The 15604-nt window shown below is 42.2% G+C and overlaps 3 protein-coding genes across 3 annotated transcripts in view; 2 read left to right on the forward strand and 1 right to left on the reverse strand.

Moving 5' to 3' along the window:
• The window catches only part of LOC119087318 (zinc finger protein 667-like), an 11649-nt gene extending 10163 nt beyond the window's left edge, over nt 1-1486 (reverse strand). Inside the window, exon 1 of the mRNA XM_037202264.1 lies at nt 1318-1486. Coding sequence (XP_037058159.1) covers nt 1318-1486 — 169 coding nt within the window. The remainder of the gene's footprint in view (nt 1-1317) is intronic.
• LOC114685786 (zinc finger protein 667-like) overlaps nt 1-9016 on the forward strand; it is a 185079-nt gene extending 176063 nt beyond the window's left edge. The window contains 3 exon segments of the mRNA XM_028860413.2: nt 6246-7133; nt 7136-7675; nt 7678-9016. Of these exon segments, the coding sequence (XP_028716246.2) occupies nt 6246-7133; nt 7136-7675; nt 7678-7826 (1577 nt within the window). The 3' untranslated portion in view covers nt 7827-9016.
• Nucleotides 3750-5320, forward strand: LOC114685781 (UMP-CMP kinase-like). Its single transcript, XM_037202112.1, is given in 2 exon segments — nt 3750-4248; nt 4251-5320. Coding segments are annotated over 2 exon segments (681 nt in total). The 3' UTR covers nt 4433-5320.
• Nucleotides 9017-15604: the final 6588 nt, after the last annotated feature.

Genomic DNA, 15604 nt, shown 5'->3' on the forward strand with positions numbered 1-15604 from the left:
TGTGTTTTCATGGGTGCAGCTAACTTCCTTATGTTGGAGGTTTCCTTCTAGTACTTTCTGTAGGGCTGGATTTGTGGATAGGTACTGTTTAGATCTGGTTTTGTCATGGAATATCTTGTTTTCTCTGTCTGTGGTGATTAAAAGTTTTGCTTAGTATAGTAGTCTGAGCTAGCATACATGGTCTCTTAGTGTCTGCAAAACATATATCCAGGACCTTCTGACTTTCAGAGTCTCCATTGAGAAGTCAGGTTCATTCTTATAGATCTGCCTTTATATGTTACTTGGCCTTTTTCCTTTGCAGCTCTTAATATTCTTTCTTTATTCTGTATGTTTAGTGGTTTGATTATTATGTTACAAGGGGACTTTTTTGGGATTCCAGTCTATTTGGTGTTCTGTAAGCTGTGCCTTCATAGGCATATTCTTCTTTAGGTTGGGAAAGTTTTCTTCTATGATTTTGTTGAATATATTTTCTGTGTCTTTGAGCTGGAATACTTCTCCTTCTATCTCTATTATTCTTGGGTTTGGTCTTTTTATGGTGTCCCAGATTTCCTGGATGTTTTGTGTTAAGAATTTGTTGGATTTAACATTTTCTTTGACTGATGAATTTATTTCCTCTATCATATCTTCAACATCTAAGATTCTCTTTTCCATCTCTTGTATTCTGTTGGTTATGCTTGCATCTGTAGTTCCTGTTCATTTACTCAGATTTTTCATTTCCAGATTTCCCTCGGCTTGTGTTTTCTTTATTGCCTCTATTTCAGTTTTCAAGTCTTGAACTGTTTCCTTCACCTGTTTCCTGCTTTTTCTTAGTTATTTTGTCTGTCTTTATGGGATTTATTGATTTCTTCTAATTTTTTGTTTGTCTTTTCCTTGATTTCTTTAAGTGAATTTTTCATTTCCTCTTTACGGGCTTCTAAAGTTATTTTAAGTTCATTTTCTTCTGTTTCATCTGCGTTGGGATGTTCAGATCTTGCTGTTGTAGGACCACTGGATCTGGTGGTAACATATTGCCCTTTATGTTGTTGCCTTTATTCTTACACTGCCCTTTACCCATCTAGGTTTGGGATAGTTATAGGTGCAGGTATTGATTCTTGTGATGTCTTTGTTGGATGGGTTTTTTGTTCCTTTATTGTGTGTTTCCTTTATTGTCTTTTTGGCCTGAATGGCCAAGGGTTCTGGTGGTTGTCTGGTCCTCAGATCCAGTAGGCTTGTCTCAGCTGAGGTTTGTGGGCATTTGGGTGCCTAAATGCAGCGTATTCTCCAGTTCTTCTGGCTTGTGTGGTCTTTACTTGTGCTTATGGAGTCTGTTCTTCCTACTGGCGTGGGTTGTGCCCCTGCCAGTGGAGACTCTTCTTTTGTCTGGTGTAGATGGAGCTGGTGCCTGTAGGGGCTGCTGTTCTTCCAACTGGTATGGGCGGCCCTTCTGCCTATAGGACCTGATATTCTTCCAGCTGGTGTAGGTGGTGCTTGTCCAGGGGCTGCTCATGTTGTGGGGGATGGTTGGCCAAGGGGAGGATGATGGGGTCAGTGGGTTTAGGCAGCAGAGTGGGTTGTAGAGGTTACAGAGTGCAGCCACCTATGGCTGGTTGCTGGGAACTGCTTCAGCCCCCAATTCTTTCAAAAATTCTGTTGTATATTCTTTGAGAATCTTATACATGCATATATTAATTATATCTCCCTGCAACCTGGCCTTCCCAATCCCTAGATACTCTCTAGCATGTCCTCCTTTCTTCCACTTTTTGCTTTGTCTGCTGTAAACCACTGAGTCCTTTTTAGTGTTGCCCTGCTAGAATATTGACTGATCTTGTTGGCTTGACCTTGTTCAGGTGGCCATGACTGCAGTGAATTCATGAGTGTAATGACCACACCCCTCCACATCCTGACTCTTAACATTCTCTCCACTCCCTTCGCCACAATGTCTTCTGAGCTTTGGGGAGCCAGACTTCTTGTTTATTTGATCTTGCTGGCTTTGTGGTGAAATTTTCCGTTACTTTCTTTAACTCCTCATTTTACCGGGATGTAATTCCAGTGTACTATTCTCCTCATTATAGTTATGGTAGTTGTTACCAGCTATGAAACAGCTGCAGGATGACAGAAGTTCCCCAGCATTCATGGAGTAGCATGTGCTTCACAATTCATAATTGCCCAGACTTGAGAAAGGTAGAGTGGTCCTAGATTGTATGTTGAGTGGTACATCCAGCAAGGGCTGGATGGGTACTCCAAAACCAAACACATTGATATTTTGACAAATATATTGTATATTTGTAATTTAACATATAATACTATAGTATAGCATAGCTAGTCTTCTGTCTTGATCACTTTTCCATCAGTTGTGGTCAAATACTCTGACAGAAGCAACTTAAGGGAGAACAGTTCTTAGTCACTGTTCCATTGCTGCGAAGAGACACCGTGAGCAAGGCAGCTCGTAAAGAAAGCCTGCCTGCCTGCCTTCCTTCCTTCCTCTCTCTCTCTCTCTCTCTCTCTCTCTCTCTCTCTCTCTCTCTCTCTCTTTCTTTTTTTGTTTTTTGAGACAGGGTATCTCTGTGTATCCCTGGCTGTTTTGGAACTCATTCTGTATGTATATCAGGCTGGCCTCGAACTCAGAGATCCACTTTCTTCTGCCTCCTGAGTGCTAGGATTAATAGTGTGTGCCACCAAGCCTGGCATAAAAGAAAGCATTTAATTGGAGGCTTGCTTACCGTTTTAGAGGATTAGTCCCTGATCATCATGGCAGAAAGCAAACAGGCATTAAACTGGTGCAGTAGCTGAGCATTTTCCATCCTGATCTGCCAGCATTAGGCACAGAGAGAAAGACAGCCTGGTGTGGGTTCTTAAAACCTCGGAATCCATGTCTAGTGACACACTTCTTCTAAAAAGGCATCACCAACTCCATGAACTGGTGACTAAGCATTCAAATAGATGAACCTTTTGGGGTCATTCTCATTCAAACAGCCACAAAGGGGTTCATTTTTGGTTTATATTCTGAGGGTAAAGTTCATCACGGTGAAGTCGTAGCAGCTTGCAGCAGCAGTGACAGCCAGGAAGTTAGGAATGCTTGTGCTCATCTAGTGTAGCCAGGACCTCACCCCATGGAATGGTGTCACTCACTGTTACCTAACACTATTCCAGGGAGAGGTAGATAAACATCACTCACCCCAGACAAGGAACTAATGACAGACCAACTAAGGATACCACCGAAGTCCAACTTGATAAACCAATGAGTTTTATTGAGGTTATTTGCAGGAATATGGGTGAAAGGTTACCTAGAAGAGCAGAAATGACTCAAAGACGGCTCCATCACCAAAAGTCCACCCCAGAGTGTATTGTGTGACAAAACTTTTCCTGGGGAGACACAACATACACATCTACTCACCCCAAATAGGGATCTAATGACAGATCACAGTATGGATAACACCAAAGTCCAATTTGGTGAACCAATGAGTTTTATTGGGGTTACTTACAGGAATGTGGTCAGGGGTCATTTACTGGAGTAGATGTGTCTCAGAGACAGCTGCCTCCCCAAGGCCCACCCCTGCATGAGTGACAGCTCACAAAAGCCAGGAAACTTGGAGCATCCCACACGGCCTGCAGACAGCTCAACACCTTGGAGGGTGTCCTTTCCAAGTGACTCTGTTAGTATATTTGTGCTTTTCAGAATCTGACAGTCAAGAATATGTTTTTAGGGCCGGTCGCGGCGGCCCGCAGCTGGCGCCAGCCCGCCCCCTCTCGGCCGCCCCGGCGCGCGGTGTATGCTGAGCAACTGTCGTCGCCGGCTGCTGCACGTCCTGGTCTCGAGCTTCCCGCTGCTGACCCGTGGACTGTGGCTCTGTCCTAGCAACCTCATGAAGCCGTTGGTCGTGTTCGTTTTGGGCGGGCCCAGTGCGGGCAAGGGGACCCAGTGCGCGCGCATTGTCGAGAAATATGACTACACACACCTTTCTGCTGGAGAGCTTCTTTGTGATGAAAGGAAAAATCCAGATTCACAGTATGGTGAACTTATTGAAAAGTACATTAAAGAAGGAAAGATTGTGCCAGTTGAGATAACCATCAGTTTATTAAAGAGGGAAATGGACCAAACAATGTCTGCCAATGCTCAGAAGAATAAATTCTTGATTGATGGATTTCCAAGAAATCAAGATAACCTTCAAGGTTGGAACAAGACCATGGATGGGAAGGCAGATGCATCTTTTGTTCTTTTTTTTGACTGTAATGATGAGATCTGTAGTGAACGGTGTCTTGAAAGGGGAAAAGCAGTGGGAGGAGCGACGACAACAGAGAGAGCTTGGAAAAGAGAATTCAGACTTACCTTCAGTCAACGAAACCAATTATTGACTTGTATGAAGAAATGGGGAAGGTCAAGAAGATAGATGCTTCTAAGTCTGTTGATGAAGTTTTTGGTGAAGTTGTGAAGATTTTTGACAAAGAAGGCTAACTAACCCTGAAAAAACATCTTTGAAATCATGCTTGAATATTGCTTTGATAGCTGCTATCACAGCCCCCTTTTAAGGCAATTTTAATCTTTCAAAATTATATCTCAATTAATGTCTAGAAACATATAGTAAGACAAATTATGTGTTATTTTTAATTTGTGGTCACAGTACACAGTGAATTCAGGTGTAATCATCTTAGGTATTATGGTGCTCACAAAATGAAGAAGGGTATCAGCTAGTTCTTGTTGGTGTTAAAAGACTATCCCTTTTATGTCTGTGCCTTCTGTGAGCAACACTTTTTAGTATGCATGTATATCCATTTTGTAATTGCAGTGTGTTAGGATTTGGAAATTCTACTTCCTTTTGCTGCACATTTAAGATTTCCAACCTGTTAAGTGAATCTGTGGACCAAATTTAAAGGAACTTTATGTATAGTCAGTTCTTGCACAAGGTGTTTAGTAAACAAACTCATAAAATGGATTCCTAGCAATGCTCTAGTATTTATCAAATGACTGACCATTTTCTGTGGAAAGTTAAAATTTAGGTGTTGATTTATTACAGCTTGTGCAAAGTTGTATGACAGGGCAGTCTTTGCTTTCAAGGTTTGGGTCAGGGGACAGGGGCTTCAGAGCCTGATAGGATTATCAGCTTCCTTCTGACATAAACTGTGGGGCAAGGGTCTAATGACTTGTGTTCCTATGCTCTGTGTGTGACATAGGACTAGTCATCATTAAACTGATGTTAACACAGTCCTAGCAGTAGGCCCTTGACCTGCATGTGCTAGTTTATATTAAGATGATTCAGTTCTTGTTTTAGTAATACTTAAGGTATTTTTTGTTTTGTTTCTTAGACTAAATGCAGAGTCAGAATAAATTAGAAAAAACAATCTAATGGTTAAAATTCCCATTTGTATTTTATCTTCTGGAATACATTTTTTCATGGTTATTTGTTTTAAAAAGATTTTAAAAATCATTGCACTTTGGTCAGAAAAGTAATAAATATATCTTATAAAAAAGAATATGTTTTTAGGATTCATAATTTTATAGAGGTATTCACTCAGCTTAAGAGTATAATCCAATTTTTTTTTTATAAATTTACAAAGTTTGATGTCACCTTAATCCAGTTTTAGGTGATTTTCATCACACAGGTAACTCTCTTAACCCATCTACAGTTAATTTCTATTTCCACCTTTAATCTCAAGTAACCGTTTAACATTTTTGTATAAATATTCCCTTTTATGAACATTTCATGTAGTGAAATATGTTTAACTAATGAACAGTTTATAAAGTTAAATGTATATGGTATAAAATATATCATATATAAAAATGATTTATTCTCTTTCAAACTTCAAACTTTCCTGAATTCCAGTTACTAAATATTTCTGGAAAGCCCTGTCCTACATTTGTTTCTTGTTGCTGTGGTTAAATAGATACCTAGAAAAAAAAAAAGCATCTTAAGAGAGAAAGGATTTATTGGTTCACAGTTCTAGGTCACAGTCCATCACTGAGGGAAAGTTAAAGCAGGAAGATCATTGATAAAGAAATCTGTAAAATTGGAGGCCAGCCTGGTCTACAAAGTGAGTTTCAGGACAACCAAGGCTGTCACGCAGAGAAACCCTGTCTCAGAGAACAAACAAAAGTAATTACCACAAAGACCTGAGTATAGCAGTGGGGACTCCGTGTTCTTGTTAACATTGTGTTGTTCTTGTTAACATTGTGTTGTTCTAATCACCGATTATAATGGCTCCTTTTTTATTACACAAGCTTCACTTCTTCAGCACAGAAAAACTAATTCTAACTTCTTGGTGTATTTCAGAATCAGGGTCTAAGTGTGAGACCAAGAAGTTACCACCAAATCCATGGAGCAAATCTGGGCAAAGTGTCCATCAGAAACCAGTTTCTTCACAACAAAAGGTCACCACAGGGAGGACAAAATGTAGCCAAAATTCACTCCTAAGAAAACCCAAGCAAAGACATTCAGGCAAGAAATCTTTCAAGTGTAATAATTGTGGGAAAACCTTTTCTCGAAGTTTGTCTTTTAAACTTCATCAAGACTTTCACACTGGAGAGAGGTCTTATGGATGCAGCAATTGTAGACAAGTTTTCAGACAGATCTTATCCCTCATTCTTCATCAGAGAGTTCACAATCGGAAGAAAAGCTATGAATGTGATAAATGTGGGGGAATTTTTAATAAAAAATTAACTCTGATGATACATAGGAGAACTCACAGTGGAAAGGAAAATTTGAACCATGAGAAGGCCCCAGGTTCATGCTCCAGGTCATCTTTCAGTGGCCACCATAATAATCACGTTGTTGAGAGTATCCACCAGTGCAGAAAACATGAGAAAGCCTTCAGCCAGATGTCATCCCTTTTATTTCATAAGAGAATTCACAGTAGAAAGAAAATACAACAATACAATAAATATGGCAGAGGCTTCAAAAAGAAGACAGTCCTTGTGCGTAAGAGAATTTGTATTGGAAAGAAAACTCATGAAACTAAGAAGGCCTTAAGTCAGGGTCTCAAGCAGAGAACTCACCATTTAGAAAACCCTTTTACATGTAGGAAATGTGGGAAGTCCTTCAGTAGGATCTTACCCTTAGTGCTTCATCAGAGAATTCACACTTCAGGGAAACCCTACAAATGTGGTAAATGCCAGAAAGACTTTAGACGGCTTTCCACCCTTATTCTGCACCTAAGAACTCATAAGGGGAGAAGCAGTTTAAGTGCAATAAATGTGAGAAAGTGTGCAATCGGTATTCATCCCTTATTCAACACCAGAAAATTCATAAAAGAAAAAAGAAACTCATTGAGTGCAAGGAATGTGGAAAAATGTTTTGTGGAATGGAAAACCTTAAAGTACATCTGAACATTCATTCAGAAGAGAAATCTTTCAAATGCAATAAATGTAGTAAAGTCTTTGGCCGCCAGTCATTTCTTATTGAACATCAAAGAATTCATACTGGAGAAAAGCCCTATCAGTGTGAAGAATGTGGGAAAGCATTCAGTCACCGAATATCTCTTACCCGACACAAGCGAATTCACAGTGAAGATAGACCTTATGAATGTGATCAGTGTGGGAAAGCCTTCAGCCAGAGTGCTCACCTTGCACAGCATGAAAGAATTCACACTGGAGAGAAGCCCTATGCATGCAAAATGTGTAAGAAATCCTTTACTCAGCGCATATCCCTCATTCTACATGAAAGAAGTCATACTGGGGAGAAACCCTATGAATGTAATGAATGTGGAAGGCGTTTAGTAGTGGCTCGGACCTTATACGACATCAGAGAAGTCATTCTTCAGAGAAACCGTATGAATGTAGCAAATGTGGTAAGGCATATAGTCGGAACTCATCTCTGATCCGACATCAGAGCACACATTCAGAGGAAAAATCCTGAAGTTGTTGCTAACTCTGCAAAAGCTAAAAAGGATGTCAAAGAAGTGTTCAGAGGCATGGAGAATGTGTGTAAGTGTTCTTGACTTATAATGATGTATGTCCATAGGTTGAAACATTTAAAACAGAAATATATTTAATATACCTGCCCTACCAAATGTGATCGTTTAGCAGCACAGTATAATGTGGAGTCCCAGTTGTTCACTCTCCTGATTGCATGGCTTCCTGAGGGCTATGACCTGACCTGATACTGCTGCCCAGCATCTCGAGAGTTATCTTACTGCTTACTGCTTATCTTCAGCCTAGGGAAGGATCATCATTCCTAGCCTCAGGGATATTGCTTCTGTCCACCGTAATGCTGAAAAATCCTAAATCTGAAATCATTCATTGGAGGGGGGGAACTATCTACCTATAACATCTTTTGTGTCTATGGGGCCATTTTATGATATTCTCCCTTTGAAAGCCAAAGAGCAAAAGTAGCTGGTGGATTTTGAACTGAAGATCTGCAATCAGCTGAGGTGTGCTCAGGATATTGGATTAGGGTTTGTGAATGAAGGTGTTTTTCAGTTCGTATTTTATTTCCAGTGTAGTTTTTTAAGGATAATTCACTGGATACATACAAAGAAATGGAACTGCAAAGTCCATTTTTTTTTCTAGATGGTGCTTTGATCCTGAGTTGAGGTCCCAGGAAAATGGAGTGTTGAGTCTGTTCTCAGAACTAGAACTCCTGTGTGTAAAAGGACCTAGCAGGCAAAACAGTAAACAGGGTGCCTCTTTCTCCTGACAGAAATGTGTTAGAGTGAGAACAAAGAAGAGGTTGTTAAAGATAGTATTCACAGTGGTGTAGAGCAGTAGCCAATACCACACTGCCTCCATGGATGTGAAGATACACTGAGAATCTGTGTGACTAAGACAGGCTTGGGGGTGGGGTGGGAAGGAGATACTGAACAGTGAGGAACTTCAGAGCAGGGAGAAGCTATTTTTTACTTTTTTTATTTGAAAAAAAAAAGTCTATATTTATATAAATAAACAGCATTTTTATGTAATAATGCTAATTGGTGTACAAAAAGTAACTATGTGTTTGTGTTTTTATGGCCTGAATATTTGTGTTACCTCAGCTCATATGTTGAAGCCCTAACCCCTCAGTGTGATGGTGCTTGGAAATGAGGTTAATAAAGCCATGATGCGGATGGGCCTTTTTGATACGTTTATTGATCGGAGACACCAGAGGGCTTGATCTCTTTCTGTACCATGTGAGAACACAGGCGGCCATCTGCAAACCAAGGAAAGCCCTTATGAGAACCTGACCAGTGTGATGCCCTGACCTTGGATTTCCAGCCTATGGAGGAACTATGAGAACCTAATTTCTCTTTAAGTCACCAGTCTGTGATACTGTGTGTTAGCAGCTCGAGCTGATTAATACCTGGAAGAACTCCTAGGTTAATGTATTGGATGTCTTCCTTTGAGCTGTCCAACCCATTCAATGTATTTTTATGTCCCTCTTTTATATAAGAAATAAATATATAAGAAATAAAGTCCGAGTTCTTTTGTATAACTAGATTGTATATAATCAGGCTCTTTTGAATGAGTTTTCCTTCTGCAAAAGCTATTTAGGAGAACACCTGTTTCTTAAGAAAAGTTTATAGTGTTTGATCATGGGGATCTGAATTTAACCACAAATATTGGGGTTTGAATAGGAAATGTGAATGATAGACTCATAATCCCCAGCTGGTAGGAGGCTCTGAATGAGGCCTTGCTGGAGGAACTAGATCATGGGGGTGTGGGTGTGTCCTTGGGTACTGTGTCATGTCCCACCCATCCTTTCTTTAAAACAACTTTTTTGAGAATTAAAATTTTTATTTTATGTGTATGAATATATGGTAGCAGATGTAGACTCACAGCCAAACATTAGGCAGAGCTCAGGGAACCCTGCAGAAGAGGGAGAGAAAGGCTTGTAGGAGCCAGAGTGGTTGAGGTCACTAGGAGAACATGGCCTACAGAATCGACTAAGCAGGCCACATGGGGGCTCTCAGAGACTGAGGCAGCAGTCTTGGGGCCTGCATGAATCTGTGCTAGGTCCTCTACATGTTATGGTTGTTTAGCTTAGGGGTTTTGAGGGACCCCAACAGTGGGAGTGGGGGTATCTCTGAGTCTTTTGCCTGCTCTTGGGACCCTTTTCCTCCTGCTGGGTTGCCTTATCCAACCTTGATATGAGGGTTTGTGCCTAGTCTTATTGTAACTTGTTCTGCTCTTTCTGGTTGATGTCCCTGGGAGGCCTGCTCTTTTCTGAAGAGAAATAAAGGAGCAGTGGATCTGGGGGAGACAGAAAGGGGGGAGGGACTTGGAGGAGTGGAAGGGGAAGGGAGGGGAAGCTGCAGTCGAGGTATATGAGAGAAGAATAAAGAATTAAAAATATTTTATATGAATGAATGTTTTGCCTGCCTGTATATATGTGCACCGTGCATGTGCCTGGTGCTCTTGGAGGCCAGAAGAGGGCATCAGATTCCCTGGAACTGGAGTTATGGTTGTGAGTCACCATGTGGGTGCTGAGAATTGAATCTTCGCAATAACAAGGGCTCTAAACTACTGAGCTGCTTCTCCTCCCCGCTCCCATTTCAAGTCAACCAATTTATAGTGTTTTGCTGTGGCATCTTAAGCTAATATATTGGGGAGCTTTCACAAGAACCTTCTCTACCCCTCTTTTTTCTGATTACCACATGAGAGCTCTGCCCTGCCTACCCTGCTAGGATGGGCTAGAACCCAAATAAATCTTACCTGGTTTTGCTCTGGTATTTTGTCTCAGCCATAAAAGCTCTAATACAAGTAAGAAAACAACCAACTTGCAGGCGAGGTAAAAGCAGCTGCCATGCTGTTTGCAGGTTAAATTTTCATTATGTAAACAAAAATAAGATCACCGCAGCAAATGGGTGAAGAACGGCACGACGGAAGAGGATCAAGGAGAGGCGTGCTTCTCTCTCCCTTCCTACCCCCCTCACCCCTGCCCAAAGCGTTATCCTCTCTCATCTGCCTGGAAGGTTGGTTCCAGATCAGCGGTATATCCCTAAGAGGATGCCATCTGGGATGGGGCTCAGTGGTAGTAGAGCATGTGTATTCCACTCTGCTTCGATAAAACACTGACTAAAAGCAACTCCGGAGGAATGACTTTATTTGGCATACACTTCTATGGCATGGTCCATCATCGAGAACTCAGGGCAGGAACTCAGAAGGCGGAAACTGTGGAGGAATGCTGTTTCCTGGCTGGTCCTCAGGCTCATGCTTAGCTAGCTACCTCATATACCTCAGGACATCTCGCACAGAGAATGGTGGTGCCTTACCCTCAGACCTCAGTTTCCAGTTAAGACAGTCCTCCACAGACATGCCCACCGTCTGATCTGGGCAGTGCCTCAGCTGAGATTCCAAATGACTCTAGGCTACAAGCCTGATGAATCTGAGTTCAATCCCCAGAACTCACATGATGAAAGGGGAAAACCAATTTCTGCAAGTTATTTTTTTTGGGGGGGATGCTTTGAATTGGGGATATTTTATTATTTTTTTTCATTTTTCTTTATTAAGAAATTTTCTACTCACTCCACATACCATCCACAGATCCCCCTCCTCCCTTCTCCCACCCTCCAGCCCTCTCTCCCAAGCCACCCCGCATCCCCACATTCCCCAAATCTCTCCCATGGGGAGTCAGCAGAGCCCAGCACACTGAGCCTAGGCAGGTCCAAGCCCCTTCCCACTGCACCAAGGCTGTGCAAGGTATCACACCACAGGCACCGGATTCCAGAAGCCTGCCCATGCACCAGGGATAGATCCCGATCCCCCTACCTGGGTGACCCCCCCCAATAGTTCTAGCCAAACAACCGTCTTCCGTATCCATGTCCAGTCCCATGGGGGTTCCACAGCCACCAGTCCACAGTTCATGGGCATCCACTAGTGTGGCCGGTCATCTCTGCACGTCCTCCCATCATGATCTGAAACCCCATTCTGAGAGTTGGAAACAAGTGGATCTGGGGGTCTTGCTGGTCAGACAGAGTAGTTGAAAAGGTGAGCTCCAGGTTCACTGAGAGACCTTCTCAAAAAATAAAGTAGGTCTAGGCATGGTATATGCCTTGAATCCCAGAACCCAGGAGCAGAAGTGGGGGGATCCTTATGAGTTCAAAATTAGTCTGGACTCCTAAATAAATAATTCCTAGTCAACAAAAGAAAACAACAAAAAGTAGGGGGCTGGAGAGATGGCTCGGTGATTAAGAGCACTTGGTGCTCTTCCCAAGGACCCAGTTTCAGTTCTCAGTACCCATAGAGCAGCTCATAGCTGCTATTCCAGTTCCGGGGGCTCTGACGCCCTCTTCTGGCCTCCAAAGGTACTGGGCATGCATGTGGTGCACAGACAGACATGCCGGCCAAACATCCATGCACATACAAACAGAAACAAGAAGGCTGGGGAGGTAACTCTGGTAGAGCACTTTCCACAAAATCCTCTCCACCTCAGCTGGATCCCTTGAACCTGTTAAAGTCATATGGTAGCGCCCATGTCTGTAATCCCTACTCTTATAAGTACACCCTCATCCATACTCCTGTTAGGAACCCCAGTAAAAACTCATTTTGGTGCTGGGCGATGGTGGTGCACGTGTCTAATCCCAGCACTCGGGAGGCAGAGGCAGGTGGATCTCTGTGAGTCCGAGGCCAGCCTGGGCTACAGAGCAAGTTCCAGAACAGGCTGAAGAGCTACACAGAGAAACTCTGTCTCCAGGAAAAACAGAACAAAACAAACCCACAAAACTAATTTTGGGGTTAGAGACATTCCCAGCACCCTCGAGGTGGTTCAAAGCTCCAGGGAATCTGACACCCTCTTCTGGCTTCCTCAGGCACTAGACAAAACATGTAAAGTACAAATTTAAAAAAAAACAAAACAAAATAAAATAAAAAAAACACCAAAAAACCTCATTGGTTTACCAAGTTGGACTTTGATGCAGTCTTTACTTTGGTCTGTAGTGGGTTCCCTTTCTGGGATAAGTAGACGTGTGTGTGTGTGTGTGTGTGTGTGTGTTTCCATCATACAACATGGCTCTACAGGTGATTCCAGGAAGGTATCATTATAGGGAAGCATTGTTGTTCCCATAATATCAGGTAGCTAATGAGGCATTAGCAGGCCTAAAGTTGTTGAGTGCAGACCCATTCCTCAGTAGCAGCAACTTGTAAAACCAGGAAACACAAATGCAGGACTCTGATTATCAGTCAAAACGGTGCAATTGGAGTCAAATCTCTGGCCTTAGGTAAAGACATGATGTTTTGAACTGCTCAGAAGGGCTTCCTGGTAAGGAACAGAGATTTACTGTTGTTTCCTCCCTCCAGACTTAATCCAATAGGCCTGTCAATCACCCATGAGGAAAAACGCTGTTGGGGAACATTTTCTGCTCTAGAGACAATAGAAATGATATTAAGTCTGCCTAGCTTTCTGTGGCTACTGTCCACTTTCACCCCACAATGGCCCCCTTTGAGAATGGTGTAGTTTGCCTTATTATTATTATTTTTGTTGTTGTTGTTTTTTGAGACTGAGTTTCTCTGTGTAACAGTACTAGCTGTTCTGGGACTCACTTTGCAGACCAGGCTGGTCTCAAACTCAAAGAGATCCACCTGCCTCTGCCTCCTGAGTGTTGGGATTAAAGGCGTGCGCCACCACACCCAGCCTATACTTTGCCTTTAAATAGACACCTGTTATCTACATGATGCTGTGTATGTCTTGTCTGAATTCTTCCTATAGAGATCACATAGACTAGGATGCTAAGAGGAAGCCAGAGCTAGAGCTTTGGTAACATGTAAGATTATTCTTGGTCCAGGGTACAATCTCACCATCATATGGGTTTTCATCCTTTGTCAGAAAAAAAAGGTGTGTGTGCACATATGCATGTATGTGTGTGGGAAGTATGTGTGCAGCAGAGAGGACATGTGTCTGAAAGCTGATGTCAAATGATCCAATCGCTCACCACTTTTTAAAGATTGCTGTCTACGTGTATGCATGAGGTGAGGGAAACGTGTGCCATGATACACACCTGGAGGTTAGAGGACAGCCCTGGAAAGTAGATTCGCTTCCACCACTTCCCCATTGGTCCTGGGACTTGAATCCGGGTCATCAGGCTAATGCAGCAGGAGGTGTTAGGGATTGAGCCGCACTGATGGTTGGTCACCTTATGATTTGAGAGTTTCTCACTCATCTTCATCAATTTAGACTGATGAGTCAACAGGGTCTGCTCATCTCTGTTCTTATGGTGCTGTGGTCATAGACTGGCATACTGCTGTACCAAGCTTTTGAGTGATTGCTGGTCTCCATGCTTGCATGGAAAGCATTTTCCTGGCTGAGCCATTTCCTGAGCCCTATAAAAAAAAATGACTGGCACCATTGTTCCTAGAATCCAAGGTGACTGCAGGTTTAGGATAATAACCGGGGTCCTCTGGGCACCTTTTATGGTGGTTTTGTGAGACTAAGTCTAGAGTCAATGCTTTTTATAAAGAGGACTTGTAGTACCTGTTATAATCCGAGACACTGGTAACATATTCTTTCCATTTTCCTTATGCACACGAAAAGTTCATTAGTTTTATGGACATTCTCAAAGAATCAGTTTTTGTTTTGATTTTCACTCAGAATTGGTGAGGGGGCAGGTGATGGGGATCAAACCTAGGTAGGGCTTCCCTCATACATGCTAAGCTGGTACTCTGTCCTCAAGATATACTCCAAGCCTTCTGTTCTTTCTGTAGTTCCCATTCTTTCCTTTAAGAGAGATTTTTGTATGTTATCCGTATGTTATGAGTGTTTTGTCTGCATGTCTGTCTGTGCACCGTCCAGGGAGGCTCTAAGAGGACATCAGAAGCCCTGGACCTGGAGTTACAGGTGGTAGTGAGCCACCATGTGGGTGCTGTGGGTCTGGGTCCACTGTAAGAGCAACAAGTGCTGAGCCATCTCTGCAAACCCCTAGTCCATTCTTATGATGTCTTCTGTGAACTGAGTTCCTGAAAAGTGTGCTAGTTTGGTTCAAATGTTGGGCACATTCGGGTTATCTTTCTGTTATATATTGTTTCTAAGGTCATTCCATTCTGGCCAGAAAACATTCACAACACTTGAATTCTTTTGAATTAACTGAGATGTAGGGTTGGAGCGAGAACTCAGTGGTTAAGAGCACAACATCCACACTAGGTGGCTCATCAACAGGTGTAACTTCAGCTCCAGGGGATCCAGAGCCTTCCTCAGGCACACACGCGCGCACGCGCGCGCGCACGCGCACACACACACACACACACACACACACACACACACACACAGACAAATGCACGCACACACACACGATCTCTTTTAAAAAAATAACTGGAGATGTGTACTAAAGGCTTTAACTGTGGTACATACTGGGTAAGTACTCTAGTTCACTGATTACTGATCAGATTTTCTGCCTTGTTTTTTAAATACCTGTTTTTCTTTTGTTTATACATATATATATATAACATATCTCAGTAAATTCTACCTTGGAGTGATTTTTTCCTTTTTTCTTTTTCTTTTTTCTTTTTTTTTTTAGAGAAAAGCAAGTATGGTGTCATAGAACTTGAACAATGAAATCTTTTTTCTTGTCCAGTCATATATTTACATATTCATGCTATGAAATAGAAGTTAACATGTTTCCCTCTATCATCAGTCTAATGTCAACCCAAACTGCATTAGATGGCACCCACTTGTTATATGTATTAAGATAGGGTCTCATGTAGCCCAGGCTGGACTTGAACTGGCTATAT

Source organism: Peromyscus leucopus, chromosome 1 (genome assembly GCF_004664715.2).
Source record: "Peromyscus leucopus breed LL Stock chromosome 1, UCI_PerLeu_2.1, whole genome shotgun sequence".
In the NCBI taxonomy this organism is placed as follows: domain Eukaryota; kingdom Metazoa; phylum Chordata; class Mammalia; order Rodentia; family Cricetidae; genus Peromyscus; species Peromyscus leucopus.